Here is a 25,847-nt window from a genome sequence, read left to right as displayed (position 1 = left end):
GAGAGGGGTAGGAACATGAGCCGTTGTAGGCAGAATCGGAGCAGGAGTGTTCAGGAGGACGAGCAGGTCACTTGAACAACGGATTTTCATGTGTAAAGGATGCAAGAATCAAGAACACGATAGCAATATTCCTGTCTGTAGAATGAGGAAATGGAAGACATGAGAGGAGTGGAGACGATTGACCGCTCCGATTCACGAAATGACTCTCAAAAGAATCCGCAGGTAACTGGAGGGCTGAGCTGGGAAAACGTCCACACCTACCTGCAAAGAGCATTCGCCAAGTCTGCGATGTTCTGAACTTCTATGAGAGCAACATCTGGAACGTGGTAGGGTCTTTGGGGAAAAGTGTGCTGTTCCAAGTTTTGTCCTTGGAGGGAAAGGCACGTGGGGCGAACACTTGGAGAAAGACTCTTGTGTCTGGCTCTACATCATGAGATCGTTCTCTCCTCAATCTCTGCATTCTTTTCGCTTCGATCTGAGAAACTCGGGCCCGTTGCACATGACGCATCAAACTCGGGTGGATCGCATGACAGTCGGTAGTTGTGTGCTGTTGTTGTGAAAGGCATGTCGCTGACTTTGTTCACCGTGTGACAGCTCACAACGAGGGCAAGATGGACTGGGATAGGGAATGGACAGCTTCCGACAAATTCAAGCGACCAGCCACCAGCTGGGTGTCCTCGGTTGGAAGGCAGAGCGCAGACTTGTTTGCAGAAGCGGAGATGGCAACGAAATCGTAATGCGATTGTTCTTCTGTTGTGCTGTGTTGACGTTTCCTTCGTTGCTCTGTTTCCAGGATCGACAGAATCAAACTACAGAAGCTAGCAAGGCAAGCGGAAGCGGAAGAAAAGGTGCACTCCAGGAAGAGCAGTTTCTTGAGCAAGACCATGGTCTACAACGATCGGAACAGATTTCGATGTATCGGTACTCCCCTTCTCGACAAGGAGGAGAGAGACGGTATGTTGTTTCGGAGCACTCGTCGATTTGACGACAAAGAAAATCGTCTTCCAACTCCAATCCTAGACACGTTCCATCCATACGAGTCGCCTGTCAAGTCTGAAACAGTGCTGAAGAGACACAGCATAGAGAGGCCGGCATACCATGCTGGAATGCATCGAAATTGGAACGAGATGAAAGAGCGAGCAGCGCGAGGAGATCAGTCAGCCCGACGGATCAACGTGGTAGGGTACGGCAGCAAGACGAGCATCATCTTCTCGAAGGAAGCTCCTGACAAGGTGAGGTCTCCGTGCGGCAACACCTCTGACCTCTTGAGCAGGACGAGCTGCGAGATGTCGCCGGGTTCTCTCCTCGACCCAGCAGCAGGTTGTCGACAGGGCGTTTGTACGACCACAGGCGTCCGATCGCCAAGTATGGCAAGCTGATCTATGGGGGAAGAACCATCCTTGTGCCCATGACAGCCAACCAACCGCACCCTCAGAGGATCTTTCTAGACACTCACTACAATGGTTGGGTGGGTCAGGCTGTTGGCTCAAGGTAAGAAGCTCTCGCGTGCTTGTCCTCTCCCTCGCTCACTAGGATGCAGAGCTCCTACACGTCACGAGCGCGAGGTCGACCAGAAGATGAGTTTGAGGTCAGGTAAGCCTCCTCGTACGGTGCCGTAGCCCGAGAGAACAAGAGGGTTCGCTTCAAGCTTCAGGAGTCGTTGATATTCTTAACGTGACAAGACGCGGGAATACAAAACAGTGCTGCCAGACTTGTCTACCCACAGGCTGTAGGCTGACAGAAGAGACGTTCAAGGCCTATCTCGCTCCTATCTTTCTCAGACCGATGGAAGATCCCTGCCCTTGGGGTACGCCATGTTGCGGTAGGCCTGGAGGCGACGGGCTTGGGTGCGGATGAATCCCTCCGAGTGAGAGACGTCGAATCCTCCCTCCACATCCATGGACACGATGTCCTTGTTGTAGAGAGAGTTGGGAGAGGAGCGTCCGAGCACAATGGCGTTGCCGCGGAAGAGGCGAAGGCGAACCTGCAGAGACAAGAGTGAGGAGGAGGAGGAGGAGGAGGAGGAGGAGGAGGAGGAGGAAACGTCACCTCTCCGTTGACATGGCGCTGAGTGAAGTCCATCGAGTGCTGCAAGAACTCCATCTCGGGAGAAAACCTGTGCACATGGTCATGGGAGGAGGGATGAGACTGAGGAGCAAAGGGGGAGACCAGAAGCCGTTGTAGACCAACTCAGAGTACTTCAAGGAGAGCATGTCACGGATTCTAAGGACCTGGCAGCCCATGTCATCACGTCGACCGATGCCGATGGATAGACCGCAGTACCTCGCGATCAAGCGTGAGAGCCTCGATATCCAAGTGAGCGGCACGGAGGATAGTGCCTGAGGGCAGAAAGACTCAGCGATGTGCCGGATGGTCGACGCAGTGAGGGCAACAAGTCAGAGAGAGGAGGAAGGAGCGAGAGTGAGAGCTAAAGGAGTCACCTCCTGGAGTCTCGTAGACTCCTCGTGACTTGATGCCGACGTAACGGTTCTCGACGATGTCGATGCGGCCGATGGCATGCTGTCCACCGATCCTGTTGAGGAACTGACTGCCTGTCAGAAGAGCCGAAGAGAGGGCGAGCTGGAACCTTGAGGATGTTTGCGGGAGTGCTTGCCTCCTCTCCAGTGTTGAGGTTCTTCACCTTGATAGGGTCTCCCTTCTCGAACCAGATCTGCAGAGCAGCAACCGTTAGTCCTCGACACCCGGGGCTGTCCTTCTCATTCTCCCTTACCTGCACATCATCGTGCGTTTCCTTGCACTTTGCGAGGGGAGTGGTGTACTTGTGGGTGGACTCAGGAGGAGTAGCAGCCGGGTCTTCGAGCACGCCGGACTCGAACGAGATATGGAACATGTTATCGTCCATACTGCAACCAGGCAATCACGAAGAGTAGCATAGTAACGCGCGTCACCTGTAGGGAGGCCTGTTCCCTGCGTCCATAGCGATGGGAATTCCACGCTCCTTAGCGAAGGCGAGGAGGTCCTGGCGGCCCTGGAACCTGCAGCACGTAACAACGTCAGCCATGGTGGGCAGCAGGAGATCAAGGGACTGCACTTGTTGTAGAACTCGGGGATGCGCCATGGCACAACGCACTCGAGGCCAGCGGCGAGAGCGTAGGTGCTGAGCTCAAAGCGAACCTTTGCGGGCAGCTGTTAGCACGGCAGCAGATGAGCCTTGCCTCTCAGATCTACCTGGTCGTTACCCTTTCCTGTGGACCCGTGGGACACGTACTTGCAGCCTTCCTTCTTGGCGATCGCAACCTGCAAGCACCCGGTCATGCATCTTCGACGTGAGGAGGCAGTGAAACGAGGATCTCCACCTGAGCCTTAGAGATGCAGGGACGGGCAAGAGAGGTTCCGAGCAAGTATCTGCTCTCGTAGATGGCGTTGGATCGGATGATGGGGAAGACGTAGTTCTTGACGAAGTCTTCTTGAAGATCCAAGACATAAGCCTTGACGGCTCCAGACTTCAGCGCCTTCTCCTCGATACCCGAGAAGTCCTCCTCAACAATTCCTCCACCCTGAAAACCACATTGTCACCAACTCGCCAGAACAGTGGATCTTTTGTTGAAATTCCTTCCAACAAAGCTAAGCTATCATCGGCACGCAAAGCAAAACGCAAAACAGTGTCATCAGTTTTTTGTTCTTCTCTTCTGGTATCTGAACAATACACACGATGTCAATTACTGCGCTGATTTTCCAACCTGTCCAAGATTGGCGGTGAAAGCGATGACTTCGTAACCCTTGTCGGCAAGCCACCTGAGCTGAGTGGAGGTGTCGAGACCGCCAGAGTAGGCAAGGACGAGCCTCTTGTTGCTTCCGGATGGAGCAGACGAGCTCATCGATCGCTTCATGCTCGTGCTTGCCGCCCGAACGGCGCGCGCGCGCACCAGGGAGAGCATGGTTGTGGGGAAGGGGGCGGAGGATGGGATCAACGATTGTCTAACACATCTTTACTCAAGAATCTATAAATGAATATTACATTATATTTGTTCTCCTAACTTTCAATTTTTCAGCATCCAAAAATATTTTCTTCCAAATCACTACCGAACGCAAGTCAATTTAATATTATTTATAATATAAGTAAATCATTCACAAAATCAGAGCCTTCAATGTACCCCTCCAAATGCAGAAAATTAGAGGTTATTAGTAGGGGTAGTATATCGTTCCTCCCTTTGCTACAAGGCTCGTGCACAGGCGGCCCCCACCCCCCACGCCACCTACCGTTTGGTTCACTACCCCCTGTCTCATCACAGGTTGACGAGTATACCCCCAAAAGCACATAACATATCACTATAAAGTACCCGGTACTTTCACACCTCCTACCCACCTGACCCCCGTACCCACCAGCGTACACCTCCCCGTTACCGCTGCAACATGGTCGTTGAGGTGTTGGTGTTCTTGTAACTGGACTTAACCGCCCGGTCGCTCCCAGAATAGAGTCATGGCGGGCGGGGAAAGGACGAGATGGTGAGGTTGGGGATCGGGAAGTGAGGAGGAGGGAAAGAGTCATAGTGGATCGTCTCTCAAACATCTGACGCTCAAAAAACTTCGCGATGGATCATATTGTTTCCTCTTGTCGCTCGTTGCCATCCCACAGAGCAGAACCAGAATGCTCAATACCCCGAGGCGCGTTGCTCTTCGTCTCGGGTCTTGTTCTGTGCCTCCTGTGCCTCTGTGTCTCCTCCTCTCCTCGGAATGGTATTCTTACAGCTAGTGGCTTCAGCTCCTCAGCTGGATATGCTGACGAGAACGAGTGGATGGTGCGACAAGCCTTCCAGACCTTCTCCAAGAGCTCAAACCCGCTCGTGCAAGAATTCCTGGCTGCCGTGAACAATGAGACAACCCAGCAGGAGTCATCGCTGTGTAGCTTCCTCCTAGACGTGAATGATATGCTGTCTGAAGTAGACTCTGAGCAGCAGATGGAGCGTCTGCGCACCCTTGATGATGACTCGAGAGAGGCAGCCTGGCAAACTCTGCTTGCGATAAGCAACAGCAGCAGCAATGGGACTCAGAACTCCTCGGTTGCTGATGTGATGGCACGATTCGGATGCAACAACCCGGTTCGGCATGAGTACATCAACGGCTTTTGGGGCGATTACTACTTCTTCGACCCCTCAGTGGATATGAGCAACGTATCACTGTCAGAACTCGATCCTGACTTCTCCAACGTAGAGAACACCATCGATTTCCTGACTCTTGATGACTTTTTGGATGGACACAACGAGTACAAAGACAAGCGAATCGCTGCCGTATGGGTGGGATCCATCAGAATCTATGTTTCTGGAGACTACCAATTCACTGTTATGTCCTCTAATTTCTCGACTTTCTCCATCGACGGCGTCTCTCTCATCAACAACACGGGGTTCTCTGGCATACATGAAGAGAACGCAGGGATATTCCTTGATTCCGGATATCATGATATCAAGTTGGAGTTCTATCAGACTGACAAGCCTACGACCATGATCTTGACGTACCAGGGGCCAGACACGCTAGATAAGGACAGTCTGCTTCGAGGTTTCCATCTCGAGCAAGTGAAGGAGCTTTTCCATGACTATGTGGCAAAGAGATCAAGATCGATCTATTCTGCTGCGAGTAAGCTTCCTCTATTGCTATTCTCTTGCTGACTTTTTGACTTGGTTCCCAGAACCGGTTGGGGCTCAGCCTAAGAGTACGCTGAGATCAAGACTGAGCACGAGGCCGACGCGTCGTGTACGTCATTCTGATGTATGTTATGCTTGTGCTTCTTCGATACGCTGACAACTCGGATCTGTTCAGCAAGCCGCTGTCAAACCCACCGGACTCGCGTGGCCCACTCCTCAAGTGAGATGTTTCCTTTCTGTGCATCTCAATACCCTAACCCATCCCAATCTTTGTGTTTGCTGCAGAATCGAGCGTTGACCCATAATCTATCTCCTCTCCTCCACCTGATCAGTTCAGCAAAAGGCAAGTCATCGAGCAACCCGATTGAGAACCGTGCTCCCAATCGTGTCAAGACCGAAGAGAAGATGAAGCAGCTGAAGGAGCTTCAGAGCGAGGCGGCCATGTATGGCTTGAAATTGCAACGGAAACATCAACAACATACTGCTAGGGCCATCATTCGACGTTCATCAATCTCACAGGCAGTGAATCCTGCTTCATCATTGCTTGCCTGACTAAGTTCCCCAGTTACCAATCAAGGACGTGAGCTCAACGAACTAAGAGTAATCCCTGTTGTGCGTCAAGAGGAACTTGGAAGAAGCATAGTTATTCAAAGGACGGTTGGATCGGACTGGAAACCAGATGCCCTGGCCCAACCCAACCACCGTGGCACCTTTGAGCGATGATCACCGGCCCGCCGGGGGGCGATCATCGGGTAAATTCTCTGTACTATACTACTATTGATTATGTTATTTGGTACGGCTTTGTTTTCCGAAATTCAGAAAAATTGTGAAACACTGCTGATTTGGGCCCGAAAAGCCGGGCTGTACGGTCACAGCCTTGCTGCCGCAGTGCCGGGCGCTGACACAGTTCGCTACTTGCTGGATTTCTCCCATGAAAAACCCCTTGCCACGGTGACGATCGACGGCGGCACGGTAGCCACCGACGGTTATACTGAGTCACTGAGTCAGGCTGAGGGCCGACGCCGGACCGGCGTGGCACTGCGGCGGCGGCACACGGTCCGGTGGCCCGGGCCCCGGGCCCCGGCCCGGCCCGGGAATCTGTGTCGTAAATTACAAAGGGTGTCGGTTGGAATGGTCCAGCAGGGGTTGCGGATGGGGGAAGGCGAGGAGGGGAGCGAAGGAGGGAGAGGAAGGAGAGCAGCGAGGGATGAGATGCCCCATCGACTCTCACTGATTGAGTTCTGATGAAATGAAGATGTCACAATCATCAAGAGTTCACCCCGACACCAAGTTGTTGACAAAGATTGAGAATGATTACCATGCTAAGGAAAGTTTTGGTTGGCTGTTTCAAGACTATGAAAGGCAGACCAACACAGCGATACGGATGCACTTCACTCAGAAGCAGTTCGGCACTAAGGTAACAAGTGTAAGGTAACAACTTCTTCCTCTGAACAATCCACCTGCAGATCTGGAAACAGCTGCAAGAGGTTCAAGATCACCTTAAAAAGAATTATCAGAACTCTGACACTGTAAGAGAGGATTGCAGCCAAGGCGAACAGTCAGACATGGATTTATCTACCATGTGCTCGGAAATCATCAAAGCAAAGGACCAAGGTTTGGAGTGTGCCCACGGCAACAGATACACTAGCCTGATCAAAAGCGTCATCGACCTCCTTCTGGAAGTGCATGGAGTTGAGATGTGTTCCCACGGGCCTGTAGGAGAACATCCTTTGCATCTCATCTGTTTGTTCGCGCTGAGGAATGTGGGGGAGGCGTCGGGAAAGATTTCCGACGTCTTCTGGGACATGGCACATGTGTTTGTTGGAAATTGGAAAGGGGTTGTAAACGAAGAGTACAAATCTGATTTAAACCATCCTGAACTTCTCCGGCGAAAGATCCTGCCCTACGATGCTGGTCTTTACACAGGAGAAACCGCCTTGCACATGGCGATCGTTGGCAAGAGGAAGAAACTGGTTAGGTTCCTGCTGACGAAAGGGGCCATGGTAGACAAAGAGATTCAAGGAGCATTTTTCAAGCCATCCGTGATCCGCATGCAGAAACCGAACAATCTGCTGAGTTCTCGCAAGAGGCTGATCAAGTGGCTGCGAGGATACAATATCAACAAGGTCCACCGCTTCAAGTTCACTCAAAACCCCGACAGCTCGCATATGGACGCAGCATCCCCGATGGTCTATCTGGGAGGACTGCCCCTCTCTCTTGCCTCAAGCATAGGCGAGAAGGAGATCTGCAAACTCTTGGTCCTTGGCGACCCTGAGAAGAGTGAGGAGCATCATTTCACGAACTACACGAACAGTCTCAAGATACTGTGGCTGCAGGACTTCCATGGCAACACGGCTCTTCACTTTGCTGTGATGCACCAACAGAAGGAAGTCGTCGACTGCTTGTTGGATCTGGAATACACGATCATGTCAAAGCTCAAGTTGTTGAAACTCAAGAGAAGGCATGCCAAGGAAAGGGAGGGGAAAGGAAGGCCTGCAAGTCAAGTGAAGGGGCACGACCAAAATGGAGGCAGAATGGAGGGAGTTGCTAAGCCGCAGGGAGATCAATTGCATGATGAACGCTACCCAGAAAATTTCTGCAAGGGAGCAGCGTGCAAAGGTTGTAACCAATGCATCGAAAATCTCTCTTACACTTCCTCTCTTGAAATCATGAACCTGGATGGCCTCACTCCCTTTCTCCTCGCGATACGACTGGGATACAGAGACATGTACGACTATATTCTCAGATCGGCTGAAAGAAGAGCGCCTCCCTACGGGCATCTTCTGAAAAAACTTCAGATGGACACTAACGGCGGATCGGCAGAGAAACTCAGAACTCTCTGTGGGGTCGAAATCATCGCATATCATGAGATTGCTGAGTTTGCAGAAGAGGAAACTTTCAAGGAGATCATCCAGAGCAAGTGGTGGAAGTCTGGGATTTACGTTTACATCGGGAAAACGCTCATCCCCTATATTGCCTACCTCGTCGTATTCTCTGTTTGCTCCATCCTACGGCTGCTCGACTTCAGAGAGGATGGAAGTGTCACACCAGCAAGCTGGAAGACAGAAGTTCCGATTTGGACGAAGATGGCTGCGACCTGGTGGCTGCTGTATCCAGGATGGAAACGCCGCAGGCTGACCCACCGAGACTTCCATCCTAACGAGGACGGGAGGCCGGTGAAGTTGTACGACAAGATCTCCTCAGGGGTGTTCAAGAACCTTGCGCTCATCCTCTATGTCTGCATCAACGTCACCGTCCACGCTTCGCTCATCTGCTTCTACAGGGATGACATCCGAGGGGAGTTGACTGCTCTTGCCCTCGGCTGGATCTTCGTTGTGTGCACCCTCCTTCATGCCCTCCTGCCAATCGAGAGGATCGGCACCAACCTGCTGGTGCTCTACATCGTGCTTATCAAGCACGTCTTCTTCCTTACGCTTCTGTTTGTTCCTCTGCTCATGTCTTTCGGTTTCTCAATATGGGTAACAATTCGGCATCCCGCTGAAGGTGAAGCAGAGGACTTCAACTATGAGGGAGACGTGTTCCAAGTCATGCTCGAGCTTGTGTTCATCATGCTGGGGCAAGTTTCGTTCGACACCTTCCTCATCAGCTCCAGCGTCTGGCAGTTTACGCTGATACTGCAGGTCGTGTGGGTGATTCTCCTGAACCTCCTCTACATGAACGTCATCATCGCCATTATCTCCGACGAGATCGAAAAGTGCATGAAGATCGCTTCCACCCTGTGGATTTTCCCTTTTGCATGTGAGGTCCTGCGATATGAGTCGATGTTAAAGGAAAACTGGTTGCGCAAGAAGATCAAGAGGGAAAACTCTTCGCGCAAGAAGATCAAGAGTGAAAACTGGTTGCAAAAATGGTTGCACAAGACGATCAAGTGTTGTACGTGCTGCATGCCAGGGTCCCGTGGGCGAGCAGAGGAGGAGGACTCGATTGAGACTGACGATAGGGTTATTGAGAAGAGTGAGAGCGAAAAGCGAAGGGATTACTACAAGAAGCTCTTTGACAATGTCGACAACTTCGAGTGTAACGCGGTGGCCAGATGTAAGGATTACACCAAGAAGATTCAGGTCATCATGAACTCTAAAAGGAGGAAAAGGTGATACCGTGCCGTGGACTACGACTGTGTCGAGATGTACTGGATCATACACGTTCTACATCTTAAACTCATGCTGGATTTTCGATTGATATTACTAACAGTAACTGGGATCCTACAAGCGACATGCCTTGTTGTGATGCCTTGTTGTGTTGGTTTTGTGCTCTCGGCTTGTAATTTTTTCTTGTTTTCTGAATTTCTGAATTATGCATTTCTGAGGAGTTCATCTGCAAAATCCATACATACACCACCCCGTTTGCTCTTAATGTCTCCGGGGGTGGTACTAATGTGTACTTAGGGGGGTGGGGTGGGGGGTTACAAACACCTCCACTGCTAAATTCTACGAGCACAGCCAGGAAGAGGCAGGAGGGAAGAACGAGGAGGAGGAGACGAAGACAGAACGAGAAAGACACAGACTGAGACAACTTTCGACATGATCCGAAGCTTGATTCTCTTCGCTCTTTGTGCCTCTGCTTCTGCTTTCACAGGCCAGCAGGCGGCATGGTTGCCAAGGAAGGCTGGCGTTTCAAGTTCTCTCGCTCTCCTCCCCCTTGCTGGCATCTCCAAGAATCGTGTTCAGACCTCCAAGCTGTCTCTCTGCATGCAGACACGCAAGGGCAGTCAGGGGACGCAGCTGCCGCCCGGCTGGCAGGAGTTCACTGATCCTTCCTCCGGCAACCCATACTACATGAGTCCGGAGGGGACGACACAGTGGGAGCGTCCCAGCTCGGATTCCTCTTCCTCCCCTGCTCCAGTGAGCTCAGAGGGCAAGAGCGCAAGGCAGCTTCAGATGGAGCGAGTCATGGAGAGACAGAAGTGAGTCGCGCTCCGTCTCTGAAACACGTAAGATATTTCCCTGCTGACGTTGCGCTGGACGCAGGATTCAAGATCGCGAGAAGCAAGAGAAGGGCCCACTAGCACTGGCCAGCAACAGAGTTGCCGTCATCCTAGGTCAGTGTCCTACTATCATCATAGGTGTGTCCTTAATGTGACCCTGGTCTTCTCCAAGGGGTCATCTTCATCGGGGCTCCTCTTCTCATCCTTGCCATTGGATACCTTGCTGGCGTCATTCCCAACCCCTTCGACGTTTGCATCGAGGGTGGCACCAACTGTTAAGAATGTAGGACACCCTTAAAAGAGCTTGCGGAGGCAGATAGGCGTGAAGTGAGAGCTTGTTTGCGCCCATGCTCGCTAACCAGATTTGGTGTGTGTGGATTTAATGAACAAGATAACAGGGTAGGAATACAGAGAGATATCTGATGAGCTCGCGAGTACTGAGAACAGACTTCATCGCTGCTGTCAACCAGCACTCATCGCGGGTCGCGATCCCAATCTCAACTCTTCCAGGCTGAAGATCACGAGTACAGAGAACAGGATCAGAGGGATGGATAGGTCCAGGCGTGAACCGCTGGCCGTGCACCTCTGATTGCCACGAGTGACCTGCTCGGTGTCACTTGCAACGGGAGCTTCGTGCATGCGATCGGGCTAACCTGGCCGACGTTTGCTGGATCGATCTTCTTGAAGTTACATCTCATTCCCACATGCGCAAACTTGTCCAGGGTTATTCCACAAGTATCGTTCATAGCCTTGAGAAACTTAGAGGTCACAAACAGAGCTTGCAAAGATGCCTTACCTTGCATGCAGAGTAACAGACTTGGTCATACGAGAGAACATCATTGGCGCAGAATCTGCGGGCATTGCAAAGTGATCTGAGGCAACGAGATCAAGAATTGTCTCGATAAGAACTCACGGAAAGTGATAAGCACACACAACCTGCGTTCATTGTTGTCTCACGATCGAGCTAGATAATTATATGAGTCCTCACCTTCAGCAACACCTTCACACATTCTTCACCAGGATTCTCAGTTGTTCTGTCTACAATCTGATCTCCAAGTGTGAGAAAGGAAGATGGTTCATTCGATCCACAGAGAAACAAACCCATTGTCTTGCACTGTCATAGTCTGCTTGTGCATTTTTACAAGACCTTGAAGTTCGAACAGGTCAGACACCTTCATTTTGCTTCAATTTTCTGCCTCTCTGTCTTGACTCTATCTGAGTCTGCCTGCCTGCCTGCCTGCCTGCCTGCCTGCCTGCCTGCCTGCCTGTCTCCTACTCTTTCTGTCTGCCTTTGAATGACCTTCCTCAATCTCTTGTTGCTCTCTCTACCTTATCTGTGAACAGGTGTGTACCTTTCGATCGAACAAAACGATTTGGTTGTCCATCCAACAATTCCAGCGCAGACGCACTGAGTGATGTCTGAACACTAGGGAACCATTCAGGATCGAACAGTTACAATGTTGCTGAAACAATTCCTTCACCTGCCTTAAAGATTCATCTTCCGGCGTTCTCGGGTCATCGAGTTGACAGCCGGCACCAAGACAGTTGGATCTATGGCACCACCCGCCATCTCCGAACGGAATTGGGTTGCAGCAGATCGCCGCTTCAGCCGCACGCCTGTCGACGAGGCGAAATGAGCGAGCGATTGTCACGATTAAAGAAGAATATGCGAAATAAACATCTCCATCATCGTCTCCATCACTGAGTCAACAACAACAACAACAACAACAACAACAACAACAACAACAACATCATCATCATCATCATCATCTCCATCATCTCCATCATCATCATCATCATCATCATCATCATCATCATCATCATCATCATCATCTCCATCATCTCCATCATCTCCATCATCATCATCTCCATCATCATCATCATCATCATCTTCTCCTCCTTCATCATCATCACCACCACCGTGTGTACGTACATGCCGCTGATTATTGCCGCAAGGAGCGTCAGCGTGCTCCTTCTCATCCTCCATCGCACTGCCACCATCCCGCTCATCCTCCTGCTCTCATCTGTGTCACGGGTTGACAAGCCTAGTCAACCGACCGAACGGGTCCAACTGCCGTGACACAAGGCTCGCGTGGTTCGGTTTTCGCTGCCTCCTTCGTTTCCTAGTATTTTATTGAGGCGGGTTTGTAGGTTTTATCTTCGTCCTCTAATTAACTAAAGTTTTTAAGTTGTTTTAAAACAGTCAGGGAGGGGACGGACTTGAAGTCAAGCTTGCAGATCATCTTCCAGCCATCTACAACCCATCGAACCTCAAGAATGTAGAGAGACTTGTGGTGATATCGCCTGACTTGCACGAGCATCGTGCGACGCCATGCTTAATGTCGTCAGGATAAGTTTGGGAACAATTCGTGGGAATTGAACGAGCTGCTCGTGCAGCGCTATGGGCATTGGCTCCGAACCTTGCAATCCTCAAGGAGCAAGCTGAGAAGCTACTGGAGGAGGAGAGAAGGCAGAAGGTCACAACACTTGCTGAGCGCGAGTCACACCACCCACGTCGACATCTACCACTCCATCAAGATGGATTCGCTATACCCTGAGATCAGTTACGATTCCGAAGCTATCAACACGCACAAACTTCGAGTGAAAGGCGCTGGCCCCTTCTTGGACGAGTTGATTCGATTTTATCCGCGTGCGGTGCTGGAATTCTGGGAGCCCTTTCGCCTTCCGCAACCTGCAGCATAAGATGCAGCAGGAGATGAAGAGGACTTGGAATGGAGGAGGAGCTCGGGGATGAGGATCGGGAGTGCACTTTTCTGTGCAGAATGGCAGGAAAGACAACCACGAGAGCAAGGTTGATGAGAAAGGTGACATGGTACACCTGACCACACTCGACCCCGCCGTCAAATGCAACCATGCTGTCCTGAGCCCGAAAAATCAGTTTCTCAGGACTTGTGCGAGCGCGGCGGAACAGATGACCCGACGACGCTCAATCTGGCAGAGCATCGTATGTCTGGTGATGAGCACCAAGATCTGAGCGAGGCAAAGACATGCCATCCTCGCGTTCCGTGGGAGGGCAACTCGTTGAGCTGTGAGGCAACTGCTACAGCAAGCCTGTCGGCAGACGATGCCAAAGGACCCGGAGACAGGAATATGCATGCAGGGCTGGATGAAGGAGGGGGTCGATGGATCGAGGGTCAGGAAGCGAGGAGGCGGACCAAAGAAGAAGTCTACCAGGATTTCATTCAGACATCGCGGCATCTCGATGACACTGACACGACTTACTCTTTCAAGCGACACCTCCCACTCCCTCGGAGCTTGATATCTCTGCCTCAGGACAGCAAGGATGGCTGGACGAGGCTCCTGCTAGACGGATGACAGAGCAGAGTTTGTCAGACTGCCATGAAAACAAGGAGGGACCACGGCAAGTCAGCAAGGAGCAGGACTCCGTGCCGGATGCCGACAGCGACACCAGGGCCGGAGGCGATCATGAAACCGAGTTCTTCAAGCAGACCCCCCCCGCTATCATTGAACGAAGCGACAGCATTGCTTGGTGAAAAACAAAGATCTGTCAGACCTGACCAGCTCCAGGCCTTTGCTCTGCAATATGCAGACCTTGCACGTAGCGGTGTCGAAGGCACGATAGAAAGTAAACAAGACAAGAACAAAACTTGACATGACAAGGGTCGTCCGACTGACATCACCCGGCTCACTTCTACATCGCCACCATGATCGGATCGCAGCCCGTGTTGTCGTCTTGTGCATGGCATCAGTGACCTCCTCTTCACAAATGCCGGGCAGCCCCGCGGAGTCACCCGACAGGCAGGGGACGCGAGCGAGCTTGTCCCATCCGTATCTCTATCCTTCCGCGAGCTCCTGCCTCTCGCCCTGGGTGTCGCTCTCTCTCCCCATCGGGTGATCGCCCTTCCCTGCCCATCGGCTCCTCTAGTAGCCTGGACCCCTGTCGGGTTCTCATACGCGGCATTTATTCATGTTGCGACCCACGGCAATACAAACTGCACAACTGAGGTCCGACCTGTCCTCTACCATCCCATAGATCATCAACCCGCAGGGTTGCGATGCCATGCGGCTAAGATCGAAGACATGACGAAAAGAAGGCTGAGCATGACATTGAGTTTGAAGCTCCCCTTGGAGTCGAGCTCATCCCTCTGGCCGGCGGTGAGCTGCCTCGGACTGTGTCGGCCGCATCGGCTCGATGCTTGATGGCCACGGCGTCACCTTTGAGCTAGTTGGTTTGCCTTAGTTCTTTGTCGCCTGGTTGTCTGGGTTGATGATGGCACTGTCTTCGGCCGTACGTGCAGTACGTGGAGCTTTTGGCTCTACATATGGAACGTAGCACAGGTACACAGGTATCTCTGCCGAGTCACAAACCATCAGGCCACAATCACGCGCATCAGTAAAGAACTGGGTCGCTACGCGACCAGCATCGTCAAACTGCTCTCGGGTGCCATTGAAGAGTATACCCATGGCTGCGAGCCTGGCATCCTTTCCTAGTATGTCAGCTTTGGCATTGAATGCTATGGACATATTGTAGATGACATGGAAGAGCTTCCTTGGGTCTTCGCAGAACTCAAAGTATATGTACTCTCCTCTCTGGATGTTGACGTCGGAGAAGGCTTGTTGGCATGTCCCAACCCGGTATATATCTCTCTCTGGGTCTTGAATGAGATCCTTGAAGAATGTCCCGAGACGCAGGTTATCCTCTTTGAAGGTAAGACACAATCCCAACCTCAGCACATCCCCGGCTTTGTATTGCCGCGCCTGCTCCGGTCCAAACAGTAGGTACTTTGTCACTTGTTGCTCTTTGTTGTACTCAGAGATCCTGGACAAATATGTATTAGCATTGGACTAGCAAGCGCCAGCACCAATAAGATGTTCGCAGACCTGGAGTTCGTGCCATGCTTATCGCTGCTTTCGGCTTGCTTGAGCTCGGCTATGGAAGGTTTGTGTTGTGTGCTTGCCTGGCTCATGATGATACTGTCTCCGGCCGTACGTGCAGTACGTGGAGCTTTTAGCTTTGCAGATGGAACGTAGCACAGGTACACAGGTATCTCTGCCGAGTTATAAAACATCAGGCCACAATCACGCACATCAAGAAAGTGCTTTGGCGCTACGCGACCAGCATCGTCAAACTGCTCTCGGGTGCCATTGAAGAGTATACCCATGGCTGCGAGCCTGGCATCCCTTGGTAATATCTCAGGATTGCAACTGAACACTGCGCACATATTGTAGATGACATGGAAGAGCTTCCTTGGGTCTTCGCAGAACTCAAAGTATATGTACTCTCCTCTCTGGATGTTGACGTCGGAGAAGGCTTGTTGGCATGTCCCAACCCGGTATATATCTCTCTCTGGGTCTCGAATGAGATCCTTGAACAATGTCCCGAGACGCAGGTTATCCTCTTTGAAGGTAAGACACAATCCCAACCTCAGCGAATCCCCGGCTTTGTACTGCCGCAACTCCGGTCCTCTCTTTTGGCACATTTTCATTGGTTGTTGATACGCCCTAGCACTAGCAAGCGCCAGCATCAATAAGTTGTTCGCGGACCAGGAGTTCCTGAGCGAAGGGGTCAGATCCTGTCGCGCCGCCCATCCCCTCGTACCTCTGCCATGCCATGTTTCTGCGGAACGGATCCTCGACCGGCTTGTACCAAAAGAGGAGAGGAGGGGCGAGGAAAAAAAGAAAGAAGCGCGGGAAACCTTGTTGGGATAAGCGTTGGTTTGCATTTACCCGCGCGGTTTGATTTAGAGACTGTAGGTGGGTAGGATTTGAAAAATGAGGGGAGGGTTTGGCACATCTCGATTGGATTTCACGCTCGCCGCCTGCTGGTATGGAACGTTTTGGCAGCCAGTTTAAAGCAACTGCTGTTTCGCCGAGGCTCCAGTTGATACCCCAGGTTTAAGAGATGTAAGTAGGGGTGGGTTTGTCTGCAAGATGCAGGGGGTGGTGTAGGGTGGGGTGGGGATCACTCATGCCAATATCGAGTTGAAAGCTGCAAGAACGTTGCGGCGAGCGTGAAATCCAATCGAAATGTGCCAAACCTCCGCCTCATATTTGAAATCCTACCCACCTACAGTCTCTAAATCAAACAACGCGGGTAAATGCAAACCAACGCTTATCGCAACAAGGTTTCCCGCGCTTCTTTCTTTTTTTCCTCGCCCCTCCTCTCCTCTTTTGGTACAAGCCGGTCGAGGATCCGTTCCGCAGAAACATGGCATGGCAGAGGTACGAGGGGATGGGCGGCGCGACAGGATCTGACCCCTTCGCTCAGGAACTCCTGGTCCGCGAACAACTTATTGATGCTGGCGCTTGCTAGTGCTAGGGCGTATCAACAACCAATGAAAATGTGCCAAAAGAGAGGACCGGAGTTGCGGCAGTACAAAGCCGGGGATTCGCTGAGGTTGGGATTGTGTCTTACCTTCAAAGAGGATAACCTGCGTCTCGGGACATTGTTCAAGGATCTCATTCAAGACCCGGAGAGAGATATATACCGGGTTGGGACATGCCAACAAGCCTTCTCCGACGTCAACATCCAGAGAGGAGAGTACATATACTTTGAGTTCTGCGAAGACCCAAGGAAGCTCTTCCATGTCATCTACAATATGTGCGCAGTGTTCAGTTGCAATCCTGAGATATTACCAAGGGATGCCAGGCTCGCAGCCATGGGTATACTCTTCAATGGCACCCGAGAGCAGTTTGACGATGCTGGTCGCGTAGCGCCAAAGCACTTTACTGATGTGCGTGATTGTGGCCTGATGTTTTATAACTCGGCAGAGATACCTGTGTACCTGTGCTACGTTCCATCTGCAAAGCTAAAAGCTCCACGTACTGCACGTACGGCCGGAGACAGTATCATCATGAGCCAGGCAAGCACACAACACAAACCTTCCATAGCCGAGCTCAAGCAAGCCGAAAGCAGCGATAAGCATGGCACGAACTCCAGGTCTGCGAACATCTTATTGGTGCTGGCGCTTGCTAGTCCAATGCTAATACATAGTTGTCCAGGATCTCTGAGTACAACAAAGAGCAACAAGTGACAAAGTACCTACTGTTTGGACCGGAGCAGGCGCGGCAATACAAAGCCGGGGATGTGCTGAGGTTGGGAATGTGTCTTACCTTCAAAGAGGATAACCTGCGTCTCGGGACATTCTTCAAGGATGTCATTCAAGACCCAGAGAGAGATATATACCGGGTTGGGACATGCCAACAAGCCTTCTCCGACGTCAACATCCAGAGAGGAGAGTACATATACTTTGAGTTCTGCGAAGACCCAAGGAAGCTCTTCCATGTCATCTACAATATGTCCATAGCATTCAATGCCAAAGCTGACATACTAGGAAAGGATGCCAGGCTCGCAGCCATGGGTATACTCTTCAATGGCACCCGAGAGCAGTTTGACGATGCTGGTCGCGTAGCGACCCAGTTCTTTACTGATGTGCGTGATTGTGGCCTGATGTTTTATAACTCGGCAGAGATACCTGTGTACCTGTGCTACGTTCCATCTGCAAAGCTAAAAGCTCCACGTACTGCACGTACGGCCGGAGACAGTATCATCATGAGCCAGGCAAGCACACAACACAAACCTTCCATAGCCGAGCTCAAGCAAGCCGAAAGCAGCGATAAGCATGGCACGAACTCCAGGTCTGCGAACATCTTATTGGTGCTGGCGCTTGCTAGTCCAATGCTAATACATAGTTGTCCAGGATCTCTGAGTACAACAAAGAGCAACAAGTGACAAAGTACCTACTGTTTGGACCGGAGCAGGCGCGGCAATACAAAGCCGGGGATGTGCTGAGGTTGGGATTGTGTCTTACCTTCAAAGAGGATAACCTGCGTCTCGGGACATTGTTCAAGGATGTCATTCAAGACCCGGAGAGAGATATATACCGGGTTGGGACATGCCAACAAGCCTTCTCCGACGTCAACATCCAGAGAGGAGAGTACATATACTTTGAGTTCTGCGAAGACCCAAGGAAGCTCTTCCATGTCATCTACAATATGTCCATAGCATTCAATGCCAAAGCTGACATACTAGGAAAGGATGCCAGGCTCGCAGCCATGGGTATACTCTTCAATGGCACCCGAGAGCAGTTTGACGATGCTGGTCGCGTAGCGACCCAGTTCTTTACTGATGCGCGTGATTGTGGCCTGATGGTTTGTGACTCGGCAGAGATACCTGTGTACCTGTGCTACGTTCCATCTGCAAAGCTAAAAGCTCCACGTACTGCACGAGAAGCCGGAGACAGTGCCATCATCAACCCAGACAACCAGGCGACAAAGAACTAAGGCAAACCAACTAGCTCAAAGGTGACGCCGTGGCCATCAAGCATCGAGCCGATGCGGCCGACACAGTCCGAGGCAGCTCACCGCCGGCCAGAGGGATGAGCTCGACTCCAAGGGGAGCTTCAAACTCAATGTCATGCTCAGCCTTCTTTTCGTCATGTCTTCGATCTTAGCCGCATGGCATCGCAACCCTGCGGGTTGATGATCTATGGGATGGTAGAGGACAGGTCGGACCTCAGTTGTGCAGTTTGTATTGCCGTGGGTCGCAACATGAATAAATGCCGCGTATGAGAACCCGACAGGGGTCCAGGCTACTAGAGGAGCCGATGGGCAGGGAAGGGCGATCACCCGATGGGGATGAAGCCTCGGAAGAAGACCGGGAGAGAGCGACACCCAGGGCGAGAGGCAGGAGCTCGCGGAAGGATAGAGATACGGATGGGACAAGCTCGCTCGCGTCCCCTGCCTGTCGGGTGACTCCGCGGGGCTGCCCGGCATTTGTGAAGAGGAGGTCACTGATGCCATGCACAAGACGACAACACGGACTGCGATCCGATCATGGTGGCGATGTAGAAGTGAGTCGGGTGATGCACGTCGCCGGAAGTTACAACGATGCCTATCAAATTCGATTCTTATCATACGGTTTCTTATCCTCCGCTATCGTTACGAAGCTTTCAAATGGGAAGTGGAACAAGGAAAGTGGAATTGGCAAGAGGGAAGTGGAATTCTCGGTCGTTACCTGGCTGGCGTCACTTGAGTTTCAATTGAGTTCGCAGTCTATCCCAAAGGAGCAGTGGATCAACTCCGCCAAAGGCCTCATGGGTGAATACGTTACGAATTGAATTACTTCTTGGGGATAAGAAAACATGGATGTCACCGGACTTTCCGATCAAGCTGATGACCCTGCTTCGGGACATGAAGCAAGGGACCAAGGAGTCGGTGGTGGCCAACTTGTTCCAGAGATAACACTCAGCAGTGACGTATCGTATGGTCGCCTGCTCCCCGGATAAGGTATCGTAGGAAGGAATCGTTTGGGAACTTCTGAGGCGTGTACGATCCAAGTGTCCCAGGTTGTCGAAGAATGTACATTTCCATGAGAACCGTCGCCTAGCGAAGGGGGGACCCCAGGCGACGACATTTTACTCCCCCCCTCTTCCTCACCTGTGCCTCTACCTGAAGGGCGTTAAACAACCAGCGCTGCGTGCGTTGCTGGACACAGGGGCGGACGAGAACTTCATCGATGAGAGAGTGGCTCGACAGATGGGTCTTGTCGCCGATCAACACACAAGACTTGGACTGCGGACGAGATCGTGGCAGTGGAGATGGCTAATCGGGTTCGTGAGACTGGAGATATCCAAGGGAGTGGTGACATTGACGCACTAGGGCCGCGTTTCCAAAGCAGGGCGAGGTTTTATGTCATATCCTTACAACATACTGATATTATTTCGTCTTCGTGGCTCCATGATAGTGATGTCACGATCTGGATGGGAGACTAGAAGGTATATGCTAGGTTCTGGTTGAAAGGGCTGGTGCAGGTCCCCGTGGAGGTCCCCGTGGAGGTCCCCGTGGAAGTCCCCGTGGAGGTCCCCGTGGAGGTCCCCGTGGAGGTCCCCGTGGAGGTCCCCGTGGAGGTCCCCAAGTGGGAGCGAAACTCAATCGGGAGTTCAAAATTAAAATCGAACTGCATGAAGGAGGTCAACCCGTTCAGAGCAAGCCTTACCCGATTCCACTGAATCGCACTTGAAGGGGATTTGCAGGCCCAGGCTTTATCCTACATGCTTCAGAGAGATATGGTCAAAGTCTCATCCGTTCCAGAGGAGCAAATCAGAGTCTTCATATCTAGCATGGACCTCTCACGCTCATGTTGGCAGGTCGAGCTACAGGTGAGCTCTCGCCCTATCACCGGGGCAGCCTTTGTGCGGCAAGCTCGGCAAGTTTCAATTCACACGTCTACTGTTTGGGCTGGACGACTCGGCCTCACAGTTCCAGCGCTTTCTGGAGTCTGCATTGCAGGGACTGGAGGACACACCCGACTTTTCTTAAATGGACAACGTGGCATCCATTTCAGTTGGCAATATCAGAGGAGCACGACCGTCAGATAAGAAGTCGACATGTCAGTTCTTGGGATTCCGCATTGAAGAATTTTGAATCCGCACACCGTGAAAAGCCGAAAGTGGATGCTATCATGGCGAGGCCTCCTACTAATCACCGTGAAGGAAGTCAATTCCTGGCTTGGAGTAGGCAACTACTATCGACGCTTCATTCCTAAATTCGCTGAATTGGCGATACCTTTGACGAATCTCTTGAAACAGAATGTCAAGTTCGTGTGGGTCAAGGGGTGTCAGGAGCCATCAGACCAGTTGAAGCAGGCATTTGTGAGGGCTCTCCGGTTCTTGAGTTCTGTAACCCAGAGCTACATGTAGCATGTAGCATGTAGCATGGAGGAGTTCCTACGCCTAAAAGGGCTCAGAGATGATCTGGCCAGGACAACTCGTTTTTTCGAATGCTCGTACACAAAGGGCAGGTCAGGCTCCACGTTTTTACATAACTCTGTGCAAGCCTGATTGAATTTTCTCAAGAAATCCTTCTTGTTCAGATGGCCGATCAAGGACCAAAGATTCTCTACAGAGAGTTCGTGAATTGAAGTCATACTCTCTATCACCCAGCGCATGATTCTTATCCCTAACATACTGTTGTACTTGCAAATGAGTATCAATTGCAACCATAAACCCTTCAAAATGTGACAGAGGATAGTCCTTTGACATATTTGTGGCTGACACTGGTCCAGTCGATGCCTTCCAACAAGCATCTTCGACCATCTTGTACGAGAATTATCCTCTCTGAAACTTTCAGCTCTCTTTGATCGAATGCATTGTGCAGGCTAGACATACTTTCTGCCATTCATGCTGTTGCTTCATGCCCTTCTGCCTTCAGTAGACTGATGGCCTTGTCACTGAACATCTTCAGCATGATATTCACCGATTGTGGATCGGCGGTCCCGTCGACTTCCATCTGAGTCATCCATGCAGGATTCTTCTTTGCGATATTGCTGTAAGCTTTATGCCATGTCTTTGCTTCCCTTGATGATGACTGCAACTTCCCTGATCCAATTGAATGTCTTACATTCTTCAGCAAGTGATTGATGCACGGCGAGAAAAACAACAAAACTTCTTAGTAATTGGAGAGATGACAGGATCGGATCTTGTGTTCATCAAAGTCATTTAGTCCATCAGCTATTCTTCGCTCCATCTCCCAAGGAGTGAATGTTTCCCCCCCCTCTTCATTGTGGTTGGCCAATGAAAGAACTTCTTCATATCCGTGCCGTCTGCAAACTATTTGAAGCCTGCATAACATCTCTTTCAGGGTCGCTCTGGGCCTCTTGCTCGTATTGCATCATAGCGTCTTCTCCTGTTGAACTTGCCATGTGGCCTGGTTCTGTCGTAAATGCAAAACCAACTGTTTGATTTCTCTCATCTCGGCAACATCAATGTGTACAATTGCTCGCTGAGGTGTGATGGGCAATGAAGACAAATCGTCACCATCGGATTTCGCCTTGGCATGTTTGTTTGGAAGACTCTCACTTGTGTCATCCCGCATTCTTGCATACCTGTACAATGATCGTCAGGTCACTGGCATGGAAAGAAAGCAACATCTAAGACTTACTCCACAAAGTAATCGTGTATAGTTTGCAATGAATGCAAATCCTCGAAGTGAGCAGTAGACCATTCTTCGATTCGAGAAAGAAGGTTTCGATTCTTCCTGTGAATATTGCCAATACGTGTACGAAGTCGATTCAAGTGCTCATACACGGCCTTTGTCCCTCCATGTGATCTACCAGATGCTTGTTTTTCGAAAACCTGCATATAGTGCTGGAGAAAACATCTCGAAAATCCTTCTGATGTATGCCCATAGACATCTCCGAGGACCTTTAGTTTGTTTTGGACTTCAACTAGGATACATAACGAAGACTCCACTTAATGGGTCGCTGAAGCTAGAAGATTCTCGTCTTCACACTCCACAGATAAAGTTGCATGGCCATGACATTGCAAGAATTCAACAGCTTAAAAACCAAGGCATCATCACATTTAGTTGAGCAAACTCTGCTCAAGATCGTTGAAATTCTTGTGTTTTTTCAACCTTGCAACACAAGCTGTGCACAAAGGCACACCATGCCACTTTCGAACGCTGGTCATCTCACTTCGTCTGTGGCATGATGAGCATGTTTTCTTCGCTGACGGCCGCGGCCCGCCCATGGTGTGGGGCAACTTTGCTTTGCCCGCCAAAAGTCTGTTTTGAATTTTCTCGTGACACCCTGCCATGGCATGCCGCACCCCCCAAATTCCTCGCCATAGCGCCCCGAACGCACTACTGCATCGGAGGCGCGATAGGGAAAGACGGGGTATTTAACTAAATATTTGTACCAATTAATTCCCACACTAGGGGTTGGCCCGTCTGTCAGATCGAATATAAAAGTGGGGATGAGGGCCGGATACAGGAAAGCGGCGGGAGTTGCTCAATGACGCAGGGATGGTCGACTATCGAGAGCGACCCCGCGGTGTTCACGTCGCTTGCAAGAGACTTCGGGATACGAGGAACCCAGGTTGATGACGCATTCTCCCTCCTCCTCTCAGCTCCCTGCCTCTTGCTCCCTCCTGCCACCTCCATCTTCTCTCACCTCATCACTCATAGCTTCCTCTTCCATTTCCGACGTCCCTCCTCTCTATCATCGCTTCCCACTTCCGGTCTCAGTGGTATAGGGTAGATGTACTGCTGCACGTTGTTGTTGGAATGTATTCGTACAAAGTGATGAGGCACAAGGAAAAGAGCATGCAGGAGGTAGGATGAGATTTGCACAGCTCAAACCATTTAATTTAAGAAGTAGTCGACAACATTCTCTGTGAAGGTATTTTGCCATGACGAAATGATATCATCTTTGACTCACAGGTGGAGGAGATTGTGACTATGGAAGATGCTGAGTTTTCAAACTTGGCTCCGATCTATGGTTTGATCTTCTTGTTCAAGTGGACGCAAGACATGGCGTCGACGCATCGTGCGAGCTCGACTTGCGTTCAAAACCACAACCTCTACTTCGCCAAGCAAGTCATCCACAACGCCTGCGGCACGCAAGCCCTGCTCAACATCATGATGAACGCGGAGGGCATTAACCTGGGCAAGGAGCTGACGGAGTTCAAGACCTTCACGGCTGACTTCCCTCCTGACCTCAAGGGCGAGGCGATGAGCAACAGTGAGATGATGAGAAGCTGCCACAACAGCTTCGCCAGGTCTCTACAGACTCCCTTGTGTCGCTCGTGGCTGACTTCTGTGGCTCAGACCCGAACCGTTTGAAATGGAAGAGGACAAGTCAAGGAAAGACGGAGACGCCTATCACTTCACAGCTTACATGCCCATCGGTGGCAAACTCTGGGAGCTGGATGGTCTGCAAGAGGGACCGATCTTGTTGGGAGATTGCACAGATACTTCTCAGTGGTGGAAACAGGTGAAAGTCTGCTGAGTCATTACAGAAGCTCCTTCTGATTCAACCCTTGCACGCCAGGTGCGGCCCATCCTGCAGGATAGGATCGAGAAATATTCCTCCAACGAGATCCGCTTTAATCTTTTGGCTGTCTGCGCCAACAAGAAGTCCTGGATCCCTTGTACCTCTTGGTCGTACTGAATCTTCCTAGGGACATGTACATGCAAGAGCTATGCAAGCTGCAGACGGACTCTCAGCTCATCAGTGCGGCGCTCCTCTCTCACGGTTGCCCACTGGCCGCCCGTCCGCATTGTTCTCATTTTGACTGCAGGAGAGGAGGTGGAAGACATGATGGAGGACGTCGACACGGAGGGCTATGATAGCAAGGAGGCGCCAGTCGACGTGACGGACAAGAGTGTCGAGCAGCTGAAGGTTCGTCCCACGCCCCTCACAATCTTTTCCTCATGATTCCCGATGCGCGCAGAGCATGCTGAACCGCTTCAAGTATCGCGCGTCAGAGCTGCGTCAGGTCGGTAGCTCGAGTTCAAGTTTCTCTGTCTTGACTTTTGGTTACGCTGCAGCTCCTGGACATGGAGGATGAGAAATTTCAACGATACGCGAGAGAGAATGCTCGTCGCCGACATAACTTCATTCCTTTTATCATGAACTTGCTTCAGGTCAGTTTGTTGTCGAATGCTTGTCTAGCAAATGCTTTGCACGTTGACACTCTCTTGCTTTGCAGGGTCTTGCAGAGAAGCAGAAGCTTGGTCCTCTCATCGAGTCCGCGGAGCGAAAAGCGGAAGCTCGCAAGGCAGCAGCCAAGAGTTCTTCCAAGTCATGAGACGTGCGCGTGTGATGCGACCGTCTTCGTCTTCACCCTCAACGAGCTCGTGCTGCTGCAGTGAGGCATTTTTGTTGCACTGGCATCAAATGAACGCGTCAATTCGTTGACTGTCTCGTCACTTGTGTCTTGAGTTGGGCAGGGGAGGGAGGTTCTGGAGCATCGCCATCTTAGCCTGGCGTTTCCATTACAAGAGGCAGCACGAAAGGTTCCAGTCACCGCCATCGGGTCGATCTCCAAGCTCTCGACCTCTACTATAGTCGACGACCCGCCCTGATGATCGAACTTGACAGTCTCGTGCACCTGTCGAACTCGTCAAACTTGCCTGAAGGCCTCATTGGCCCACCGGCTCATCTTTGACGTCGTTGGTCGGCGTCAAGAGTGGATCCTTGTAGTCTGCCACATCGATCAGTTGGTGGAGTAACCAGCCAAGAGCGCTGCACCCAGTTGCAAGAGCCTTTCCGACAGAACCTCCTGCCTCATCTTCTCCCTTTGCTCCTCCTACAGGAGTGTCAAGCTCTCCGCTCCTCCACGATCGCATCACCATCTGCCTCTCCTGCTCCCTCAACACCCTTTGTCGCTCCCTCTTCTCCCTCTTCTGCTTTTCTTGCTGCATCTTCATCGCAATCTTCCTTCTCTGCGCGGCTTGTCAGGCACCGGGAGTGCAGTGACATGTAACACCTTGGTCTTTTGATTCTTGAATCCTTTCTCGAACTCCATGCAACCTTG

At 51.3% G+C, this 25,847-nt stretch overlaps 11 protein-coding genes across 11 annotated transcripts in view; 7 read left to right on the top strand and 4 right to left on the bottom strand.

Moving 5' to 3' along the window:
• The first annotated feature begins 210 nt into the window (after positions 1-210).
• On the top strand, positions 211-1,709 carry GUITHDRAFT_151621 (hypothetical protein). Its single transcript, XM_005836025.1, has 5 exons — positions 211-536; positions 595-733; positions 794-1,232; positions 1,274-1,491; positions 1,541-1,709. The coding sequence occupies exons 1-5, from the start codon at positions 500-502 to the stop codon at positions 1,617-1,619; spliced, it is 912 nt and encodes a 303-aa protein (XP_005836082.1). The 5' UTR covers positions 211-499; the 3' UTR covers positions 1,620-1,709.
• A 68-nt stretch (positions 1,710-1,777) lies between these two features.
• Positions 1,778-3,839, bottom strand: GUITHDRAFT_68321 (hypothetical protein; the record flags this gene model as incomplete). The annotated part of the gene is made up of 12 exons (XM_005836024.1): positions 1,778-1,984; positions 2,050-2,116; positions 2,170-2,231; positions 2,284-2,339; positions 2,442-2,544; positions 2,588-2,671; positions 2,732-2,864; positions 2,910-2,996; positions 3,053-3,135; positions 3,190-3,258; positions 3,318-3,500; positions 3,702-3,839. The coding sequence occupies 12 exons, from the start codon at positions 3,837-3,839 to the stop codon at positions 1,778-1,780; spliced, it is 1,272 nt and encodes a 423-aa protein (XP_005836081.1).
• A 918-nt stretch (positions 3,840-4,757) lies between these two features.
• GUITHDRAFT_105182 (hypothetical protein) lies at positions 4,758-6,184 on the top strand (the record flags this gene model as incomplete). Its single annotated transcript, XM_005836023.1, has 5 exons — positions 4,758-5,592; positions 5,645-5,709; positions 5,776-5,820; positions 5,886-6,043; positions 6,166-6,184. The coding sequence occupies 5 exons, from the start codon at positions 4,758-4,760 to the stop codon at positions 6,182-6,184; spliced, it is 1,122 nt and encodes a 373-aa protein (XP_005836080.1).
• A 2,976-nt stretch (positions 6,185-9,160) lies between these two features.
• On the top strand, positions 9,161-9,918 carry GUITHDRAFT_151620 (hypothetical protein). Its single transcript, XM_005836022.1, has one exon. It carries the CDS (start codon positions 9,170-9,172, stop codon positions 9,713-9,715), a length of 546 nt encoding a protein of 181 aa, XP_005836079.1. The 5' UTR covers positions 9,161-9,169; the 3' UTR covers positions 9,716-9,918.
• A 139-nt stretch (positions 9,919-10,057) lies between these two features.
• On the top strand, positions 10,058-10,949 carry GUITHDRAFT_151619 (hypothetical protein). Its single transcript, XM_005836021.1, has 3 exons — positions 10,058-10,524; positions 10,589-10,659; positions 10,718-10,949. The coding sequence occupies exons 1-3, from the start codon at positions 10,142-10,144 to the stop codon at positions 10,822-10,824; spliced, it is 561 nt and encodes a 186-aa protein (XP_005836078.1). The 5' UTR covers positions 10,058-10,141; the 3' UTR covers positions 10,825-10,949.
• Positions 10,950-11,007: 58 nt separating this feature from the next.
• GUITHDRAFT_105179 (hypothetical protein) lies at positions 11,008-12,954 on the bottom strand (the record flags this gene model as incomplete). Its single annotated transcript, XM_005836020.1, has 10 exons — positions 11,008-11,148; positions 11,199-11,294; positions 11,342-11,417; positions 11,459-11,481; positions 11,534-11,590; positions 11,647-11,692; positions 11,898-11,971; positions 12,027-12,246; positions 12,296-12,590; positions 12,855-12,954. 10 exons carry the CDS (start codon positions 12,952-12,954, stop codon positions 11,008-11,010), a joined length of 1,128 nt encoding a protein of 375 aa, XP_005836077.1.
• A 1,809-nt stretch (positions 12,955-14,763) lies between these two features.
• On the bottom strand, positions 14,764-16,140 carry GUITHDRAFT_105177 (hypothetical protein; the record flags this gene model as incomplete). The annotated part of the gene is made up of 3 exons (XM_005836019.1): positions 14,764-15,346; positions 15,409-16,080; positions 16,127-16,140. The coding sequence occupies 3 exons, from the start codon at positions 16,138-16,140 to the stop codon at positions 14,764-14,766; spliced, it is 1,269 nt and encodes a 422-aa protein (XP_005836076.1).
• A 595-nt stretch (positions 16,141-16,735) lies between these two features.
• Positions 16,736-18,810, top strand: GUITHDRAFT_105176 (hypothetical protein; the record flags this gene model as incomplete). The annotated part of the gene is made up of 4 exons (XM_005836018.1): positions 16,736-16,749; positions 16,796-17,467; positions 17,530-18,165; positions 18,228-18,810. 4 exons carry the CDS (start codon positions 16,736-16,738, stop codon positions 18,808-18,810), a joined length of 1,905 nt encoding a protein of 634 aa, XP_005836075.1.
• Positions 18,811-19,391: 581 nt separating this feature from the next.
• GUITHDRAFT_105175 (hypothetical protein) lies at positions 19,392-20,906 on the top strand (the record flags this gene model as incomplete). Its single annotated transcript, XM_005836017.1, has 7 exons — positions 19,392-19,535; positions 19,581-19,626; positions 20,024-20,138; positions 20,188-20,212; positions 20,340-20,498; positions 20,562-20,597; positions 20,676-20,906. The coding sequence occupies 7 exons, from the start codon at positions 19,392-19,394 to the stop codon at positions 20,904-20,906; spliced, it is 756 nt and encodes a 251-aa protein (XP_005836074.1).
• A 2,411-nt stretch (positions 20,907-23,317) lies between these two features.
• GUITHDRAFT_85879 (hypothetical protein) lies at positions 23,318-25,227 on the top strand (the record flags this gene model as incomplete). The annotated part of the gene is made up of 9 exons (XM_005836016.1): positions 23,318-23,404; positions 23,749-24,086; positions 24,136-24,301; positions 24,359-24,444; positions 24,489-24,562; positions 24,609-24,709; positions 24,762-24,806; positions 24,859-24,954; positions 25,020-25,227. 9 exons carry the CDS (start codon positions 23,321-23,323, stop codon positions 25,116-25,118), a joined length of 1,089 nt encoding a protein of 362 aa, XP_005836073.1. The 3' UTR covers positions 25,119-25,227.
• Positions 25,228-25,236: 9 nt separating this feature from the next.
• Positions 25,237-25,847, bottom strand: part of GUITHDRAFT_105173 (hypothetical protein) — a gene marked incomplete at both ends in the record, with an annotated part of 1,272 nt that continues 661 nt past the window's right edge. Inside the window, 6 exons of the mRNA XM_005836015.1 lie at positions 25,237-25,293; positions 25,338-25,421; positions 25,465-25,514; positions 25,562-25,619; positions 25,663-25,755; positions 25,800-25,847. The exon at positions 25,800-25,847 is cut by the window's right edge and continues 7 nt beyond it. Of these exons, the coding sequence (XP_005836072.1) occupies positions 25,237-25,293; positions 25,338-25,421; positions 25,465-25,514; positions 25,562-25,619; positions 25,663-25,755; positions 25,800-25,847 (390 nt within the window). The remainder of the gene's footprint in view (positions 25,294-25,337; positions 25,422-25,464; positions 25,515-25,561; positions 25,620-25,662; positions 25,756-25,799) is intronic.

This window comes from Guillardia theta (genome assembly GCF_000315625.1).
Source record: "Guillardia theta CCMP2712 unplaced genomic scaffold GUITHscaffold_19, whole genome shotgun sequence".
NCBI classification, from domain to species: Eukaryota; class Cryptophyceae; order Pyrenomonadales; family Geminigeraceae; genus Guillardia; species Guillardia theta.
The sequence above is the reverse complement of the archived record's forward strand: the minus strand, read 5'-3'. Positions and strand labels throughout refer to the sequence as shown.